Source organism: Pecten maximus, chromosome 5 (genome assembly GCF_902652985.1).
Source record: "Pecten maximus chromosome 5, xPecMax1.1, whole genome shotgun sequence".
Lineage (NCBI taxonomy): Eukaryota > Metazoa > Mollusca > Bivalvia > Pectinida > Pectinidae > Pecten > Pecten maximus.
Genome location: NC_047019.1, coordinates 41,648,693 through 41,669,902, shown reverse-complemented (window position 1 = coordinate 41,669,902; position 21,210 = coordinate 41,648,693). Strand labels below are relative to the sequence as shown.

General features: G+C 37.4%; 1 protein-coding gene across 2 annotated transcripts in view; it reads right to left on the bottom strand.

Annotated features, from left to right (window-relative positions):
- Positions 1-1,627: 1,627 nt before the first annotated feature.
- LOC117328065 (E3 ubiquitin-protein ligase parkin-like) overlaps positions 1,628-21,210 on the bottom strand; it is a 23,779-nt gene continuing 4,196 nt past the window's right edge. The window contains exons 2-12 of one of the 2 annotated variants that reach the window (XM_033885404.1): positions 20,451-20,699; positions 20,185-20,311; positions 17,181-17,293; positions 14,427-14,516; positions 10,653-10,768; positions 6,236-6,372; positions 5,552-5,613; positions 4,063-4,197; positions 3,636-3,719; positions 2,457-2,574; positions 1,628-2,019 (exon numbers count right to left, since the gene is read on the bottom strand). In XM_033885404.1, coding sequence (XP_033741295.1) covers positions 1,916-2,019; positions 2,457-2,574; positions 3,636-3,719; positions 4,063-4,197; positions 5,552-5,613; positions 6,236-6,372; positions 10,653-10,768; positions 14,427-14,516; positions 17,181-17,293; positions 20,185-20,311; positions 20,451-20,666 — 1,302 coding nt within the window. In that variant the 5' untranslated portion in view covers positions 20,667-20,699 and the 3' untranslated portion in view covers positions 1,628-1,915. Of the gene's footprint in view, positions 2,020-2,456; positions 2,575-3,635; positions 3,720-4,062; positions 4,198-5,551; positions 5,614-6,235; positions 6,373-10,652; positions 10,769-14,426; positions 14,517-17,180; positions 17,294-20,184; positions 20,312-20,450; positions 20,708-21,210 lie in introns of both variants that reach the window. The other variant, XM_033885403.1, reaches the window with a different exon arrangement.

Below are 21,210 nucleotides of genomic sequence, written 5' to 3'. Positions count from 1 at the left end.
CGTTATTACGTATCAAATTTACGATGGATGTGTTTGTGTCTAATGATTTTACTCTGCCGAGATTTTCGCCGATATTGACTCGAATAGTTCGAACTCACGCTTATTTTCTGAAGCATAATTTCGAATAATTCGAACAGGTTCGTCAATATTTATTTAATTTTGTTCGAACTAACCGGAGGTTTACCGTATATATAGGTTACCAATGGTCAGAGGTCATATTGGTCATCACTTACATCTATAACTTATATAACTTTCATCACAAACTGTGGTGTCCATGGCCCTCGCATATTTGTTCATATCATCTTATTGAGAAAGATTTTAACCCTTATGTTGAAATTTGCACTGATGAAAAAGAAATGTTGTCTTTCCAGCTACCTTCCAGATCAAAGGAAATCATCATTGTTCATCATTCAAGTATCTTACTTTTTAAATGTGTATACTGTATGCTTATGACAACTAATTTAGCAGTCATACAAAAACCAAGGCCTCTTCCTAAACTTTCACATAGAATAGGTAATCATATTCTAAAGAAATATGGTATTCTTCTCAATTGCATATATTTCAACAATATAATGTTATACCAAACAGTATGTATATATAGGTTACCAATGGTCAGAGGTCATATTGGTCATCACTTACATCTATAACTACCACGGTAATAACATATTTTTTTCAGTCATGACAAGTTTAATATACATACATTATTATACATGTATATGTACATATTATCCAGGGTCAAGAGTCATTGTGATTGAATCATGTTCTTTCAGTCAAGTTGACAATTCTGAAAGTGAGAGTAATGGATGAGGCATAGGCAAACTAGAACTGTAAGTCAATTACTCCCTGCTATCCATCATTTGTGACCATGGCAACCAAATGACATCTATTGTTTTGGAAAATAGTACCATGGATCTGGAAATACCTATTGTCCTAAATTATAGGCATTAATAAGATACATCACTTGACCAAATTTAAATGAAATCAATCTTAAGGATTGATGAGCCATTACACAAAACCTGTGTATAGTGACCTGGTTACCATGGCAACCAAAATTTCTGAGAAAAAAACCTGCAAGCCCATCTCAACATGATCCCTAACATTCCGGTGTAGTTCCATAGAAATTGGTTAAATATATTTGGAGGGTACTTTTCCATAGTAACGGTTCTAATTATAGGCATTATTGAATTGCACCATTTGACTAAGTGACTAGTACTGTAATGCATCCATGACTTTTGACAAAAAAGTGCCTTACATTCATGCCTACATCACTCCAATGCAATTACGTCACAAAATACTGTTTCCAAGATAATAACTTAGCCATCACCACAAGGACAGTTTCACTTAGTGGCATCAAGGGCCGTAAGATGTTGGGGATCATAGCTCCAGTAAAAATTGATGGAACCTATTCAAAATTTCATTGGGAGGAGAAAGCAGTACAACAGAAGGACAGAGATGCAGATTCCAGTATACATCCCTCCCCCACCTCCCAACTTTGTTGAGGAGGGTAATAATGAGGGCATAAGGGTATTCTTAGGAAAGAAAATACCATATATGTTTTTAAAACCTCTTTCAATTTTAAAACTTACAAAGTCGATGAAAAGTTTCTAAACAAAGTAAAAACACCATGTTCATGTAATAAATAGAGTTAATTTATTTTACACCAATAATGTCACATTATATACAGTACATACTCCAATAATCTATTATTTAATGTTGGCAAAGCAGGATGTCGGATTAGATTCACACTAAATGGAAACACACTGTTCATATTTTTGGTTTATTACACATTTACTGATATTAAAAAGGAATGAAATGTTAGTAAGTTCGACTAAACTGATACACAATTATGAGGGTACAAATTAGAAGTCACAGCTCCATATTCAACACATGGCACAAAAATTCTGTATGTCCTGTGTCATCCAAACCAATGGTTGCCTTGACAGTCTCTTGTCCATTCTTTTTCACACATCCAGCACCATTCAAAATAACACCGTGAACAACTCATGTGCATACAGCCACCTGTCAACAACCAACAGCATCAAGTTAAAAAGAACTGTGAGGAGAAATAACTATGCTGATCAGTATCACATTGACTTTATACATTTTATAATATTGCTTTGTACAAACTTCAAAAGAGATTTGGAAAAGAAGTTCAATAATTCTATAGGCTTACTAAAGTGAAAAATTCAGGAGATGCTCCATAAATTAATATGAAATGAGAGAAAAGGGTAAGATTCATTTTATCACATTAATCAGGAAATGAAGAGAAGAATTCTCAGGTTGACTTGATATCTACCATGGAATGGAATCTGAAGTCTTTAACGCCAGGAAGTTGTCTGGTATGAAGTTACCTTGTAACAACTGGAGCTATAGCTTATCACACATAAATGATGATGTTCATAACACAATTCATTAATGGTCTGTATGACTTTTATAATAGGACAGTTGATAAATACCGGCTTTCTCTGTTTGAGTTTTACAGTTTGGACAGGGTTTAGAAATACGTCCGATTGTCTCCAAAGATTCCAGGTCCCATCTAGCTCTCCTCTCCTGTTCCTCACTCACATTATAGTTCTGTAAACATGGAAAGGTGTTAACAAACATGGAGCCGTTACTTACCTTGTAATATCTATAAGTTTAAAGTAATTGTTTTTGTCCAGACTGCGACAAAGTCACAAAACAAGAATATGGTGCTACTTATTCCATTTCGTCAACATTTCACTTTTAGTTTTGTGTTTAGATAAGTGGCTCAAAAAGTAAAAGTCCACTTTTAACCAAACTTAATCAAGCCTGTCTATAAAGACTGCTCAAGGGAGACAACAAAAATGGTCTTTATAGGCAGGTTGAGGTTTTAGTGCCAAACAGCTGATTTGGATCTGCCACATGGCGCTTGATATATACATTTTAATTTTAATTCAATGTTTACATTTTTGTCGAAGATCTTACAGTGAAAATCATCATTATATGCAAATTTTTGGCATGAACAGTAAACAAGAGGCCGAATGGGCTTGTATTGCTCACCTGTCAATAAACTTTCTAGTCCTTGGGCCTCTTGGTTATTGAGAAGAAGTTGATTAAAGATTATAGCCTATTTGACTTGTGACCTTGAATGAAGGTCAATGTCATTCATTTGAACAAACTTGGTAGCCCTTTACCCTAGGATGCTACAGACATAATATCAAGCCCCTAGGCCTTTTGGTTATAAAGAAGAAGTTGTTTAAATGAAAAAGTTATCTATTTTAAATACCATGGTATATACAGTTTGCTTCCATACCATCAAGTGGAGGATTTGTATTTGTTGTTTTGGGAAAAAAATGATGAAATTTTAGTGAATATTGGACGGACTATATTGACCAAGCAGGACAGGGGAAGCATGATTACATGTTACTAAAATTAGAACTTAACTTAAATGATGTTTGAATGTTGAATAACAAATGGATCACAATATTGGAGGAATACTTTGATCTAATCTCAGGCAGTCCTTAAACGGATGCAGAATATTGAAAACTCGGCTGAAGTACAAAATTATTCTGGAGAAAGCAACAAGGACATACTCTAATGATTTTATAATTCCAGCTAGAAACACATCAATACATTTAAGAGATGGACAAAAGATGGCTGTGTTTTGTTCTGACCTGTGAGGAGGCTTCCTGTAACACCATCGTCCTGCAGTCTGGATCTTCATGGTACTGAGTTTTACACTCCCCACAAAATGTATACTATAGGTATAGAAAACCAATCCAATTACATCTTTTTATGGGATTTTAGCTAGCTATAGCTACTACAGTACTTCTGAAATGTTTTTTTTTTCCTTGATGGCATGCAACAAAACATGATGCATACATAAAATTCAAAATTAACTACATTTGGTTGTATTAAGATACACGACAGGTATTATTGATAATCAAGATACATAGATGTAATTCATAATTAACTACCCAACAGGTATTATTGATAATCAAGATACATAGATGTAATTCATAATTAACTACCCAACAGGTATTATTGATAACCATGATACATTTTTAACTGTTAATAACAAAAGAATTAACTTCAATATACCTGACAGGTAGGACAGGTAACCTTTCGCAATGCCTCAGACAAGATGAATCCAGAACCACACCCTACAGCTGGGCAAAGCACCCCTCCATTTTGTAAGACATACTCCTCTGTGGCAAAACTCTTGTACCTCTCATACTGGGTCAAACAGATGTGAATTCATTACAGAACATTAATTTACCTTTCTTCTACTTTTACCTCACTTCGAAACAAAATATACAAGCAAAATATCTTTCAAATACCAATTTCAATGTCAGACATGGTCCAAGTGACAGATTTTCACTGACTGTTGGATTATATAATAAAGGTAGATATAATATGGCAGTAGTATGTTCCTTTATGTAAATCATAATTAAGTGAGATATAAACACAAAACAATACTTTTAAAATATAAAGAAAGATTTAAAATAAAAATTACCTATATTTACCCTATTTGGCCATGCCCGTCTGTCCTCTGGGGTTAGACCTAGACCCCTGTTATCTTGCCATGCCCTCAGCCCCCTAGGACCAGACCCCCTTATTGGTCATGCCCTTTGGCCTTTTGCAGCCAGAAACCTGTTATTTAGACATTCCCCTTCGCCCTCTGGTCCCAGACCTTGTTGTTGGTCCCAGACCTTGTTGTTGGTCCCAGACCTTGTTGTTGGTCCCAGACCTTGTTGTTGGTCCCAGACCTTGTTGTTGGTCCCAGACCTTGTTGTTGGTCCCAGACCTTGTTGTTGGTCCCAGACCTTGTTGTTGGTCCCAGACCTTGTTGTTGGGCCATGCCCCATCGGTCTTCTATGGCAACACTGTTATTTGGCTATTCCCCTCGGCATTCTATGGTCAGTCCCCATTATTTGGTCATGCCCATTAATCTTTGGGCCCAGACTCCATGTTATTTGGCCATTTCCCTTCATCCAATAATTTACTCGGCCTTTCTGAACTAGATGCCATATAAAGAAAAAAGTTGAGAACAACAACAGATGCTGCAATGTCTTTGGACCAGGTGAGTTATTTACTCTAACAAGAGGCCCATGGGTCTTAATGGTCAATGAAATATTTTGGTTTATACCCCTTTTGGCCCAACCTATAAGTCCCTAGGTGTCTGTCAGAGCCATCATATGTATACATGTATACCATCAAACTGCCATCCCATACTGATCATTCTAACTAGTATTGTATTTAAGTATTTTGGTATTTAAACATATGAGGGGGGGGGGGGGGGGGGGGGGGGGGGGGGGGATACTACATTATCCCCCTTTTTGGCCAACCAATTAACTCCTGTTGTCAATCAGGGCCAACATGTGCATGCCGCCAAACTGTCATCCCGTACTGACAATTCTAACAATAATTACCACAGCATTAAACAAATAATAGTCAAAAATGTGATGCAGAGGTTTTGGAGAAGAAATCAAAAATGTAAATTGGTCACGTGAGACTTTGTCTCAGGTAAACTAATAAAACTGTTATAGCTTTATTAATGTTTAATTTCACTGTGTTCTGGAATTAATACCTGATCAATTCCTAAAAGGCTGAAATGATGAGCATCTTCAAGTAACGAATCTGGACAACCAACTGTGAAAGTAAAATATATAAAAATGTTCATGGTAAAATGGAACATGATAATACTATCATACTGTATCAAAATATGCATAAAAACTGCAACACATTATACAATAATTATTATTATATCATATACTATCACAGCAAAATATTTTAAAATACTAACGGTAACATTGTGTGGTATATACTAGTACATAATATATAATATCATCCCCCCTTAAGAATTTCAGATCTCGGATCTCTAAAACAAAGAGATTTTAGCATGGGTACAGAAGAAACGTTCTACTGGTTAGTGGTGTGGGAGAGGTGTAGTAACCAACATAGACGTCCCAATGTGCCAATATCACCTAGTATGTTAACTCTATTTAGTGAGACAGACTGATAGCAGGTATATAGTTACTTGAGATAATTGCTGTATTTTAGTTGACCCCTCCTCAGCTCCTATATACTTGAGATTAGCTTGAGATTAGCTGTATTTTGTATTTTAGTTGACCCCCCCCCCCCCCCACCCAAACTCCTATATATATATAAGACAGACAGGTATGTAGGTACTTGAGATAAGCTGGAGATAAGCTGTATTTTAGTTGACCCTCCTCAACTCCTATATATATAAGACAGACAGGTATGTAGTTACCTGGACAAGGTAGACTGTAGCCTATATTTTCATCTTCTGTGAAACTTCTGTCATTCAGCCTCACAATGCAGTAGGATTTAAAACAGTCCAGACAGATTATGTGATGTCGTTCACATGGAAACACCATAACAGGAGATCTGAAACAAGAGGATCGATGGACCTGTATCACTCACCTGGTTCTGCAACAACTTTGTAGTTAATCTAGGTCTTTTCCAAAGATACCATGTTAATTACCACTTCATTCAATATCAGAGCAGGCTCACTTGAACAAATATGGTACAATGTAGCCCTTCACCCAAGCATGCTACAGGCCAAAAATCAAGTTCCTTGCCTGGACCTCTTGGTTATTGTATTGAAAAGATTTCATATATAAAATTATTTTTTAACCTTTTTGACCCCTGTGACCTTTAATGTAGGTCGGGTTCATTTATTTGAACAAATTTTGTAGCCCTTTACCCAAGCATGCCACAGACCTAGTATCAACCTGTGAACTTGAATGTAAGTCAAGGTCATTTATTTGAACAAACTTGGTAGCCCTTCCAACCAGCATGCAACAGTATCAATAACAGGCTTCTGTGCCTCGTGGTTATTGAGAAGAAGTTATTTCAAGGAAAAAGTTGACCAGGATGGCCAGATGGACGAACAGACGGACAGCCAGCTGACTGCCCCACGGCATAAGCCTCACTTGCTATTCGGGCAGGTGAGCTAAAAACTAACACAATACACATCCAACTAATGGAAAGCACAAAGCATGCTTTCTTGTGCAAACCAACAATGGGACATTTAGAATGAATAGTATTTCCACACAAGTATAAACAACACTGCAGAATGTAAAGATCAATATAGAATTTTAACTTAACTATTCAAAGTAAATTTCAAGTTTCTTACTAGAAAATGTCTGTAAGACATAATTGCCCTGCCCAATGCAATTTTTGTTTGCTGGGTTTATTGCTCTATGAACAGCCAGGGTAATTTTGAGGCTGGGTCTCCTTGCAGTAGTTTGTGACTACCTTACTAAACAACATACGGGAGGCCTGTCACATGCCACCAAGAGCAATTAGGGTAAAGTGTCATGCCCAAGGATATAACCAATACAGTACAAACCAACAAAGGTATGGAACATCTAACTACACACCTCGGATCTTCACCTGAGTATATGTGTCCAGTCCTCTTATCAACTGAACAACACATAATACTATGGTATGTGCTATATAACACTATGATTTGTTATATGATAACATGGTGTGTGTTATATAATACCATGGTATGTTCTATAATACCATGGTGTGTTATATGATAACATGGTGTGTGTTATATAATACTATGATGTGTTATATGATATACAGTGTGTTATATGATATACAGTGTGTTATATGATAATACAGTGTGTTATATGATATACAGTGTGTTATATGATATACAGTGTGTTATATGATAATACAGTGTGTTATATGATATACAATGTGTTATATGATATACAGTGTGTTATATGATATACAGTGTGTTATATGATATACAGTGTGTTATATGATATACAGTGTGTTATATGATATACAGGTGTTATATGATAATACAGTGTGTTATATGATATACAATGTGTTATATGATAATACAGTGTGTTATATGATATACAATGTGTTATATGATATACAGTGTGTTATATGATATACAGTGTGTTATATGATATGTACAGTGTGTTATATGATATACAGTGTGTTATATGATACTACAGTGTGTTACATGATATACAGTGTGTTATATGATAGACAGGGTGTTATATGATATACAATGTGTTATATGATATGTACAGTGTGTTATATGATATACAATGTGTTATATGATATGTACAGTGTGTTATATGATATACAATGTGTTATATGATATACAGTGTTATATGATATACAGTATGTTAGTGTGTTATATGATATACAGTGTGTTATATGATATACAATGTGTTAGTGTGTTATATAATACTATGGTGTGTTATATAATCGTAATGAGTTTATATGATTATTAACAATGTGTTATATGACATACATGTGTTAATGATATAAGTGTTATATATACAGTGTTATTGATATACAGTGTTATATATATACAGTGTATATGATATCAAGTTGTTATGTAGTTAATATACATGTGTGTTTATAGGGATATACATGTGTATATGATATGACATGTGTTATGATATGCTGGTTTATGATATACATGTGTTATAGTATACATGTGTTAATGATAACAGTGTGTTTATTCAGTGTAGTGTGTTATATGATATACATGTGTAAAATATAACAGTGTGTTAGTGTATACAGTGCTTAATATATACAGTTGGTGTATATGATATACAGTGGTATATGAATACAGTGTTATTATGTATACAGTGTTTATATGATATACAGTGTTATATGATATACATGTGTTATATGTAACAGTGTGTTATATGATATACAGTGTGTTATATGATATACAGTGTGTTATATAATACTATGATGTGTTATATGATATACAGTGTGTTATATGATATACAGTGTGTTATATGATAATACAGTGTGTTATATGATATACAGTGTGTTATATGATATACAGTGTGTTATATGATATACAGTGTGTTATATGATATACAGTGTGTTATATGATATACAGTGTGTTATATGATATACAGTGTGTTATATGATATACAGTGTGTTATATGATAGACAGTGTGTTATATGATATACAGTGTGTTATATGATATACAATGTGTTATATGATATACAGTGTGTTATATGATATACAGTGTGTTATATGATAATACAGTGTGTTATATGATACTACAGTGTGTTATATGATATACAATGTGTTATATGATACTACAGTGTGTTACATGATATACAGTGTGTTATATGATAGACAGGGTGTTATATGATATACAGTGTGTTATATAATATACAGTGTGTTATATGATATACAGTGTGTTATATGATATAGTGTGTTATATGATAGACAGTGTGTTATATGATAATACAGTGTGTTATATGATATACAGTGTGTTATATGATATACAGTGTGTTATGATATACAGTGTGTTATATGATATACAATGTGTTATATGATATACAGTGTGTTATATGATATACAATGTGTTATATGATATACAGTGTGTTATATGATATGTACAGTGTGTTATATGATATACAGTGTGTTATATGATACTACAGTGTGTTATATGATATACAGTGTGTTATATGATATACAGTGTGTTATATGATACTACAGTGTGTTACATGATATACAGTGTGTTATATGTTATACAGTGTGTTATATGATATACAGTGTGTTATATGATATACAGTGTGTTATATGATATACAGTGTTATATGATATACAGTATGTTAGTGTGTTATATGATATACAGTGTGTTATATGATATACAATGTGTTAGTGTGTTATATAATACTATGGTGTGTTATATAATACTATGGTGTGTTATATGATATACAGTGTGTTATATGATATACAGTGTGTTATATGACATACAGTGTGTTATGATATACAGTGTGTTGTATGATATACAGTGTGTTATATGACATACAGTGTGTTATGATATAGTGTGTTGTATGATATACAGTGTGTTATATGATATACAGTGTTATATGATATACAGTGTGTTATATGATATACAGTGTGTTATATGATATACAGTGTGTTATATGATATACAGTGTGTTGTATGATATACAGTGTGTTATATGATATACAGTGTGTTATATGATATACAGTGTGTTATATGATATACAGTGTGTTATATGATATACAGTATGTTAGTGTGTTATATGATATACAGTGTGTTATATGATATACAGTGTGTTATATGATATACAGTGTGTTATATGATATACAGTGTGTTGTATGATAAACAGTGTGTTATATGATATACATAGAGGTTACACAACGAGTGGTTGTTGGATATGGAATTTATTTCACACTCGTAAGTTATTCTTTAAAAGTTACAAAAGACACAAGCTTTAGCAAGTGTTTGTTGCAACTTTTAAAAAATAACTTACGAGTGTGAAATAAATTCCATATCCAACAATTTCGAGTCGTGTGACCTGTTTCTACCAAATTATATTGGCTTGAATCAAAGGGAAACGTGGCCAAGTATAATTTCGCGTATGCAAATAAAGTGTACCGGTGACGTCCGGACCCGGTGATGTGACGTCATTAGATAATTGATGATGTCAATAACAATTGCAGCTTGGGTCAAAGTTCAACGTGTTAGCCAACCAAAATGCTTACAGAGTTTATACCACGTGTGGTATAAACAGATTGTTAATCAACAGCTGTAATGATTAACTGATGGTCTGGAAGTTGAATAACACAGGGTATTGTGGTAGAAAGTATGTTATATGATTCTTCATATTCAATACCCAGCTACTTACCCTATTTCTGAACAAACAACACAAGCTCTGTGTTTCCTGTTGGGTCGAACATGTTTTAATACTGCCGCTGTTTCTCCTTCTTCACTTTGATGTCCGGTACATTTGAAATAAAAATTCTGAAATTCAACAGAGGAATGCTTTGTAATTTGCACCGATACATCTTTGAAGGAAATACACTTAACAAAAGCAGTCAATTTCCTTCAGTAAATACAGAAAAAATAAAGAGCAGGGAGAAAAATATATTTTATGCATTTTAATTTGCATCAAGATATTTGTCTTAAATAATTTGCCTAAATTATCAACAGTGTACAGTACTGGGGAACTACGAACTTGGAGGTAACAAGGAAGACAGAGAAAATGGGCAGTTATTTTATCATTACATTGCTCACTCACACTCGTCTGTACTCGCCTCTTCTCTTTGTTGTCCGTTACATTGCTCACTCACACTCGTCTGTACTCAACCCTTCTCTTTGTTGTCTGTTACATGGCTCACTCACACTCGTCTGTACTCACCCCTTCTCTTTGTTGTCCGTTACATTGCTCACTCACACTCGTCTGTACTCAACCCTTCTCTTTGTTGTCTGTTACATGGCTCACTCACACTCGTCTGTGCTCACCCCTTCCCTTTGTTGTCTGTTACATGGCTCACTCACACTCGTCTGTACTCAACCCTTCTCTTTGTTGTCCGTTACATTGCTCACTCACACTCGTCTGTACTCAACCCTTCTCTTTGTTGTCCGTTACATTGCTCATTCACACTCGTCTGTACTCACCCCTTCTCTTTGTTGTCCATTACATTGCTCACTCACACTCGTCTGTACTCGCCCCTTCTCTTTGTTGTCTGTATATTGCTCACTAACACTCGTCTGTACTCACCCCTTCTCTTTGTTGTCCGTTACATTGCTCACTCACACTCGTCTGTACTCAACCCTTCTCTTTGTTGTCTGTTACATGGCTCACTCACACTCGTCTGTGCTCACCCCTTCCCTTTGTTGTCTGTTACATGGCTCACTCACACTCGTCTGTACTCAACCCTTCTCTTTGTTGTCCGTTACATTGCTCACTCACACTCGTCTGTACTCAACCCTTCTCTTTGTTGTCCGTTACATTGCTCATTCACACTCGTCTGTACTCACCCCTTCTCTTTGTTGTCCATTACATTGCTCACTCACACTCGTCTGTACTCGCCCCTTCTCTTTGTTGTCTGTATATTGCTCACTAACACTCGTCTGTACTCGCCCCTTCTCTTTGTTGTCTGTTACATTGCTCACTCACACTCGTCTGTACTCAACCCTTCTCTTTGTTGTCTGTATATTGCTCACTCACACTCGTCTGTACTCACCCCTTCTCTTTGTTGTCTGTATATTGCTCACTCACACTCGTCTGTACTCACCCCTTCTCTTTGTTGTCTGTTACATTGCTCACTAACACTCGTCTGTACTCGCCCCTTCTCTTTGTTGTCTGTTACATTGCTCACTCACACTCGTCTGTACTCACCCCTTCTTTTTGTTGTCTGTATATTGCTCACTCACACTCGTCTGTACTCACCCCTTCTCTTTGTTGTCTGTTACATTGCTCACTCACACTCGTCTGTACTCACCCTATCTCTTTGTTGTCTGTTACATTGCTCACTCACACTCGTCTGTACTCAGCCCTTCCCTTTGTTGTCTGTTACATTGCTCACTCACACTCGTCTGTACTCGCCCCTTCTCCTTGTTGTCTGTTACATGGCTCACTCACACTCGTCTGTACTCAACCCTTCTCTTTGTTGTCCGTTACATGGCTCACTCACACTCGTCTGTACTCAACCCTTCTCTTTGTTGTCCGTTACATTGCTCACTCACACTCGTCTGTACTCAACCCTTCTCTTTGTTGTCTGTTACATGGCTCACTCACACTCGTCTGTACTCACCCCTTCTCCTTGTTGTCTGTTACATGGTTCACTCACACTCGTCTGTACTCACCCCTTCTCTTTGTTGTCCATTACATTGCTCACTCACACTCGTCTGTACTCAACCCTTCTCCTTGTTGTCTGTTACATGGCTCACTCACACTCGTCTGTACTCAACCCTTCTCTTTGTTGTCTGTTACATTGCTCACTCACACTCGTCTGTACTCACCCCTTCTCTTTGTTGTCTGTTACATTGCTCACTCACACTCGTCTGTACTCACCCCTTCTCTTTGTTGTCTGTTACATGGCTCACTCCCACTCGTCTGTACTCACCCCTTTCCTTTGTTGTCCGTTACATGGTTCACTCACACTCGTCTGTACTCACCCCTTCTCTTTGTTGTCTGTTACATGGTTCACTCACACTCGTCTGTACTCACCCCTTCCCTTTGTTGTCTGTTACATGGTTCACTCACACTCGTCTGTACTCACCCCTTCTCTTTGTTGTCTGTATATTGCTCACTCACACTCGTCTGTACTCACCCCTTCTCTTTGTTGTCTGTTACATGGTTCACTCACACTCGTCTGTACTCACCCCTTCTCTTTGTTGTCTGTTACATGGTTCACTCACACTCGTCTGTACTCACCCCTTCTCTTTGTTGTCTGTTACATGGCTCACTCACACTCGTCTGTACTCACCCCTTCCCTTTGTTGTCTGTTACATTGCTCACTCACACTCGTCTGTACTCACCCCTTCTCTTTGTTGTCTGTTACATGGCTCACTCACACTCGTCTGTACTCACCCCTTCTCTTTGTTGTCTGTTACATTGCTCACTCACACTTGTCTGTACTCGCCCCTTCTCTTTGTTGTCTGTTACATGGCTCACTCACACTCGTCTGTACTCACCCCTTCTCCTTGTTGTCTGTTACATTGCTCACTCACACTCGTCTGTACTCACCCCTTCTCTTTGTTGTCTGTTACATGGTTCACTCACACTCGTCTGTACTCACCCCTTCTCCTTGTTGTCTGTTACATGGCTCACTCACACTCGTCTGTACTCAACCCTTCTCTTTGTTGTCTGTTACATGGCTCACTCACACTCGTCTGTACTCACCCCTTCTCTTTGTTGTCTGTTACATTGCTCACTCACACTCGTCTGTACTCAACCCTTCTCTTTGTTGTCTGTTACATTGCTCACTCTCGTCTGTACTCAACCCTTCTCTTTGTTGTCTGTTACATGGCTCACTCACACTCGTCTGTACTCACTCCTTCTCTTTGTTGTCTGTTACATTGCTCACTCACACTCGTCTGTACTCAGCCCTTCCCTTTGTTGTCTGTTACATGGCTCACTCACACTCGTCTGTACTCACCCCTTCCCTTTGTTGTCTGTTACATTGCTCACTCACACTCGTCTGTACTCACCCCTTCTCTTTGTTGTCTGTTACATGGTTCACTCACCCTTGTCTGTACTCACGCCTTCTCTTTGTTGTCTGTTACATGGTTCACTCACACTCGTCTGTACTCACCCCTTCCCTTTGTTGTCTATTACATTGCTCACTCACACTCGTCTGTACTCAACCCTTCTCTTTGTTGTCTGTTACATTGCTCACTCACACTCGTTTGTACTCAACCCTTCTCTTTGTTGTCTATTACATTGCTCACTCACACTCGTCTGTACTCAGCCCTTCTCTTTGTTGTCTGTTACATTGCTCACTCACACTCGTCTGTACTCAGCCCTTCTCTTTGTTGTCTGTTACATGGCTCACTCACACTCGTCTGTACTCACTCCTTCTCTTTGTTGTCTGTTACATTGCTCACTCACACTCGTCTGTACTCAGCCCTTCTCTTTGTTGTCCGTTACATGGCTCACTCACACTGTACTTACTGCTTCCCTTTGTTGTCTGTTACATTGCTCACTTTTACATTCGCCTTGAATGCGTCTGCTTTTTAATACATCATCAAAGTTATCAGGATCCTATAAATGAAAATAAATTATATCAAATTTTGATAAAAAATATCAAAACAGTCTCTGCTATCATTACGTTGTTGACAATTGTGATTTATTATAAATAAGAGGGGTCTTTGTGCCCACCATTTAAAGTATTTTATTGGTTCTTTGTTAGATTGATCTTTTCTCACCTTTTCTTCATTTTTACCTCTTCACATATCATAAAAGGTAGTCCCACAATTAACCGTACTTTAGTTCGGAGTAGCGATATAAGACATGAACTACTAGTGACAAAAGAGAAACTACAACTGAAATATTGGAAATATTCATTAATTTCTCAGAAAAGGTGATACAAATTCAACCTGTAAATATTCAAAATATTCCTGCTGCTCATGCAGCCATTTTCTTATCAGTCTCAAAATTTAACATGCACAACTAGGGAACAAGAAGAACCAACAAATGACTCTGGAAAAAAGTGGTATTGATACAACCCAGACAAACCTTTTCTTTAATGTAGGTCAAGGGTCAAGGTACAGAGTGACCTACTTTTGGTACATAACACACTGCGTTACCAAGGTGAACCAATGAGCCAAGTATAAAGTTCCAGTGACAGGTAGTGTGGGAGGTAGATCATGGACAAGATAAAGGACGTCTGGACGGACAGAAGGATATAGACAGACACAACACAAAACTAGTCTACCTAGGAACCATTGTGGAGGACTAATACAGTGCAACTTCCGAAAACCAAACCTTCTAAAAACCGAACACCTCTGAATACTGAACAAACTGTCATTGTACGGAATTGGTCCTTCTTTATCATAGTATTAAAAAACTTCAAAATAGTAGTCCTTCTGAATTCCGAACACCGGACCGATTTTGTGTCCTGTTCAAGTATGCAAAAAAAATTACTTCTGAAAACCTGCCTTACCCGAATGATTATGACAAAAGGTCCGGCCAGTCAACCGTGAAACGACATCTGTGACGGGTATTGTGTGAAGCCTAATTGTGTCTCAGAACTTACTTATACATGTAGAGGATTTGTACAGGTATCCAATAAATACCCTGAGGGGCGTTATGATTGTAGTGTGTAATCAACACAGTATTTATGAAACAATGCCACACTTCATTGAAGCGCAGCAGATTCAATGTTTATCTTCTCAATACAGTAGAGCCAGAAGCCTGAGTTTCGCATTCTAATTTAAATGAGGCCCAAAGAGGGGTGTTTTTGCAGGGTCAAAAATATACACACTGAAATGATGCCAGTGTCCGCTGTTTATTTTTTAAGACAATACCAATGTCGGGAATTTGACCAGTATCAACTGATCAATTGTAATTGATATTGAAACAACACATCTATCACATTTCATATCATTCGATTTCTGTTTTTTGTAAAATAATTAAATATCCCGTATTGGGCCCCACCACATGGCGAAGCTTCAGCCAGATGTAACAGAATGTAGGTCGATTGTGAAGTGCAGTAAATGTACAAGTACTATATAAAACTACAGTAATCTGCAATATATGCATTGATTTACTTTCATAATATTCATATTCTTCAGACAAACCAAATTGTCTACATACATACAATAGGCCTAGTGCCGGTTTGTAATCGGGTACAATCTAACAAAACATCATCTGACCAATTATATTCGGAACTCGACCGGTTATTTTGACCAACTTTTCCAAACCGAACCCTCTATAAACCGAACAAATATCCATGTCCCATGCATGTTCGGTTTATAGAGGTTCCACTGTACCCACTTGATGTAGGTCAAAGGTCAAAATGTAGGTCTGAGTTACCTACTTTTAGTGTATGACCCATCCTTTTACTTAGATGGATACATCATCCAAGTATGAAATGACAAGCAGTGTATGAGACTGAGCTCAGGCAATCTAAGGTGTGAAAGGTTTGACTTATCTGAGATTTAGTATACTGTATTTGACCTAATAAGGACGCATGGCGCAGGTAATTGACAGTGGGGGCGCCCTTATTAAGATAAGTTATTCTGAAGTTTTATGAAACAGACTATATCTTATAGCAGAATACCCAAGGCTGTGGAAACGGTAAAACATTCGGTCATAAAAATATTCCAGATGAAGATATCTATTCATTATCATATATTAAGCTTAAACATCACTTGAATATTCCTATAAACTTGTAAACCATGCCAGCTGATCTTTAGACCAGAGAACGTGTGTTCCACCATTAATGTTCAAATGGAACTCTTTTGTGTTCTATTTATAGACACAGGTGATTTGCCAGATAATATCGGACATCGTTTTCTTTGACCTAATAATTGATTTACAATGTCTTTTACTGGCTTTCTGTTTGAACAAAAGTTATTTATCAACAAGGATGAAGTCTTTTACTTTATCTTCAAATAAAGATGGTAAGTTATTATTTGTATGTGTGTTTAGTTTTGGGTGCTCTTTGCACTGACATGTCATCTGTAGGAATAGACAAACTGTGGTGAAAACTTGTGTTCCAGTTACTTAATTTGCTGAAGAAAATTGAACACATAAAGTAGTAAAACTTTTCGCATGAGTTATTACTTTCGAATACCATTTTGACACTCAGTCAAAGATTTATTTCCTTGAAAAAAGGTAGGGCACCCTTATTAGGTCAAATGCGGTATCTATATGTTTATCCATCATACATCACACACACACATAATGAGTACATTGACTTACTCTAGACAGAATGATGTGTCCACTCTTACAAGATAGACATCTGACCCTCAGTTTTCCTGGCCGTAGACATTGGCACTCCTTACAAAAGACAAAGTACTGGTAGTCTGGTTCTCCTGGTCAACACAGCAAGGTAACCAAAGTGTTAAAGAACAACCAAATTTCTAAAACTAAAGAAAGCACATTTCATTTAACCCATGAACAAAATGATGGCAACGCATGGTTAAACCAGCAGCTAAGTTTTGAAACAGTCAATTTTAAGCTCACTTTATCTATTCTTAATAATGTATTACAGTAACTTAACTTATCTTTCCTAACCTTTGTATGAGTCAGTTCTAACCTCACCTTTCCTAACCTAACCTCACCTTTCCTAACCTAACCTCACCTTTCCTAACCTAACCTCACCTTTCCTAACCTAACCTCACCTTTCCTAACCTAACCTCACCTTTCCTAACCTAACCTCACCTTTCCTAACCATTGTATGAGTCAGTTCTAACCTCACTTTTTCTAACCTTTGTATGAGTCAGTTCTACTAACCTCACCATTCCTAACCTAACCTCACCTTTCCTAACCTAACCTACCCTTTCCTAATCTAACCTAACCTGTCCTAACCTAACCTCACCTTTCCTAACCTAACCTCACCTTTCCTAACCTAACCTCACCTTTCCTAACCTAACCTCACTTTCCCTAACCTAACCTCACCTTTCCTAACCTAACCTTACCTTTCCTAACCATTGTATGAGTCAGTTCTAACCTCACTTTTCCTAACCTTTGTATGAGTCAGTTCTACTAACCTCACCTTTCCTAAGCTAACCTCACCTTTCCTAACCTAACCTCACTTTTCCTTACCTAACCTAACCTAACCTCACCTTTCCTAACCTAACTTTACCTGTCCTAACCATTGTATGAGTCAGTTCTAACCTCACCTTTCCTAACCTAACCTTACCTGTCCTAACCATTATATGAGTCAGTTCTACCGACTTCACCTTTCCTAAGCTAACCTCACCTTTCCTAACCTAACCTCACCTTTCCTAACCTAACCTCACCTTTCTTAACCTAACCTCACCTTTCCTAACCTAACCTCACCTGTCCTAACCATTATATGAGTCAGTTCTAACCTCACCTTTCCTAACCTAACCTTACCTTTCCTAACCTAACCTTACCTTTCCTAACCTAACCTTACCTTTCCTAACCTAACCTCACCTTTCCTAACCTAACCTTACCTTTCCTAACCTAACCTCACCTTTCCTAACCTAACCTTACCTTTCCTAACCTAACCTCACCTTTCCTAACCTAACCTTACCTTTCCTAACCTAACCTCACCTTTCCTAACCTAACCTTACCTTTCCTAACTTAACCTCACCTTTCCTAACCTAACCTTACCTTTCCTAACCTAACCTCACCTTCCCTAGCCTAACCTCACCTTTCCTAACCTAACCTTACCTTTCCTAACCTAACCTAACCTTACCTTTCCTAACCTAACCTAACCTTTCCTAACCATTGTATGAGTCAGTTCTAACCTTTCTTTTCCTAACCTAACCTCACCTTTCCTAACCTAACCTCACCTTTCCTAACCATTGTATGAGTCAGTTCTAACCTCACCTTTCCTAATCTAACCTAACCTTTCCTAACCTAACTTTACCTGTCCTAACCATTGTATGAGTCAGTTCTAACCTCACCTTTCCTAACCTAACCTCACCTTTCCTAACCTAACTTTACCTGTCCTAACCATTGTATGAGTCAGTTCTAACCTCACCTTTCCTAACCTAACCTTGCCTTTCCTAACCTAACCTACCCTTTCCTAACCATTGTATGAATCAGTTCTAACCTCACCTTTCCTAATCTAACCTCACCTTTCCTAACCTTAAACCTCACCTTCCCTAACCTAACCTACCCTTTCCTAACCATTATATGAGTCAGTTCTAACCTCACCTTTCCTAACCTAACCTTACCTGTCCTAACCTAACCTCACCTTTCCTAACCTAACCTTACCTTTCCTAACCTAACCTCACCTTTCCTAACTATTGTATCAGTCAGTTCTAACCTCACTTTTCCTAACCATTGTATGAGTCAGTTCTACCAGCCTCACCTTTCTTAACCTAACCTTACCTTTCCTAACCTAACCTAACCTTACCTTTCCTAACCTAACCTAACCTTTCCTAACCATTGTATGAGTCAGTTCTAACCTTTCTTTTCCCAACCTAACCTTATCTTTCCTAACCTAACCTCACCTTTCCTAACCTAACCTCACAATTCCTAACCTAACCTCACCTTTCCTAACCTAACTTTACCTGTCCTAACCATTGTATGAGTCAGTTCTAACCTAACCTTTCCTAACCTAACCTCACCTTTCCTAACCTAACTTTACCTGTCCTAACCATTGTATGAGTCAGTTCTAACCTCACCTTTCCTAACCTAACCTAACCTTTCCTAACCATTGTATGAGTCAGTTCTAACCTTTCTTTTCCTAACCTAACCTCACCTTTCCTAACCTAACCTCACAATTCCTAACCTAACCTCACCTTTCCTAACCTAACTTTACCTGTCCTAACCATTGTATGAGTCAGTTCTAACCTCACCTTTCCTAACCTAACCTCACCTTTCCTAACCTAACCTACCCTTTCCTAACCATTGTATGAATCAGTTCTAACCTCACCTTTCCTAATCTAACCTCACCTTTCCTAATCTAACCTCACCTTTCCTAATCTAACCTCACCTTTCCTAACCTAACCTACCCTTTCCTAACCATTGTATGAATCAGTTCTAACCTCACCTTTCCTAATCTAACCTCACCTTTCCTAATCTAACCTCACCTTTCCTAACCTAACCTCACAATTCCTAACCTAACCTCACCTTTCCTAATCTAACCTCACCTTTCCTAACCTAACCTCACAATTCCTAACCTAACCTCACAATTCCTAACCTAACCTCACCTTTCCTAACCATTGTATGAGTCAGTTCTAACCTCACCTTTCCTAACCATTGTATGAGTCAGTTCTAACCTCACCTTTCCTTATTCTGTTATCTGTTGCACCTGTGTCACCTCCTGCCACACCTTCTCCCACTTGAATGTCTAACTCCGGTTGGTTCTGTTTGAAGGCGTGTAGAACTGAACAGTTACCGATACAGAGATCCTGACAACGAGAAAGATTGGATTCAAATGTTGACTTTACTGGTGCCCAAACCACTCAATGCATTAGAAAATATATCAGTATTAATTGTAATCATACGCAGAATTAGAATCAGAATACAAATTGTTTTGTGTTATATTACCTTAATAGTAGAATTATCCTCCAAGATTTTTCCTGCAAGAATTATCTGTATTTCCTTGGCTGGAATTTGGAGTTGTTTCGACAGGATCGATTTCACATCAAGAATGCTGGATTCTATGTCCACTTCAACAGGACAGGAACATGAGGAAGTGAACTTTACAGTAAGGAGAATGGTGGACATCTGGAGACCACTCCTATTCCTAACAGCAGTGAACATTGATCCAACAGATTCAGCCCCACATAGTTTTATCTTCCAAACTTAAAAAAAAAAAAAAAAGAAGAAAAAGAAAAATTTGTAAAATCAATGGAGTATGCTACTCATGGCAATGGAAATGTGCAAGTACATTGCATACAACTTGTTCATGTGAAAGAGAAATACAAGCCAACGTTTTAAAATTCAGTGAAAAGCTGTTATTTTGCCACCTGTTATAACGCCAAACCCACTTATCACCATGAATTTATTCGGAATAGATTTTCTCCCACGCTATTGCACCCCTTTTATGGCCAAACTCACCTACCGCCATCCACCATCACATTTCCAGAACAAATGGTTAAAATGACATTATCTTAACCTCATTAATATTGCTAGGACCATTAATGTTTGTCATCTTTGTAAATGACCTCCCTGAAACAGTTCAATCGGATATGTACCTTTTTGCAGACGACACCAAAGTATTCAAAATAATAAAAAGTGAGCACGACAGTGCAGAGCTTCAAAAGGATCTGGACACAATGTGTAAGTGGAGTGATACATGGCTACT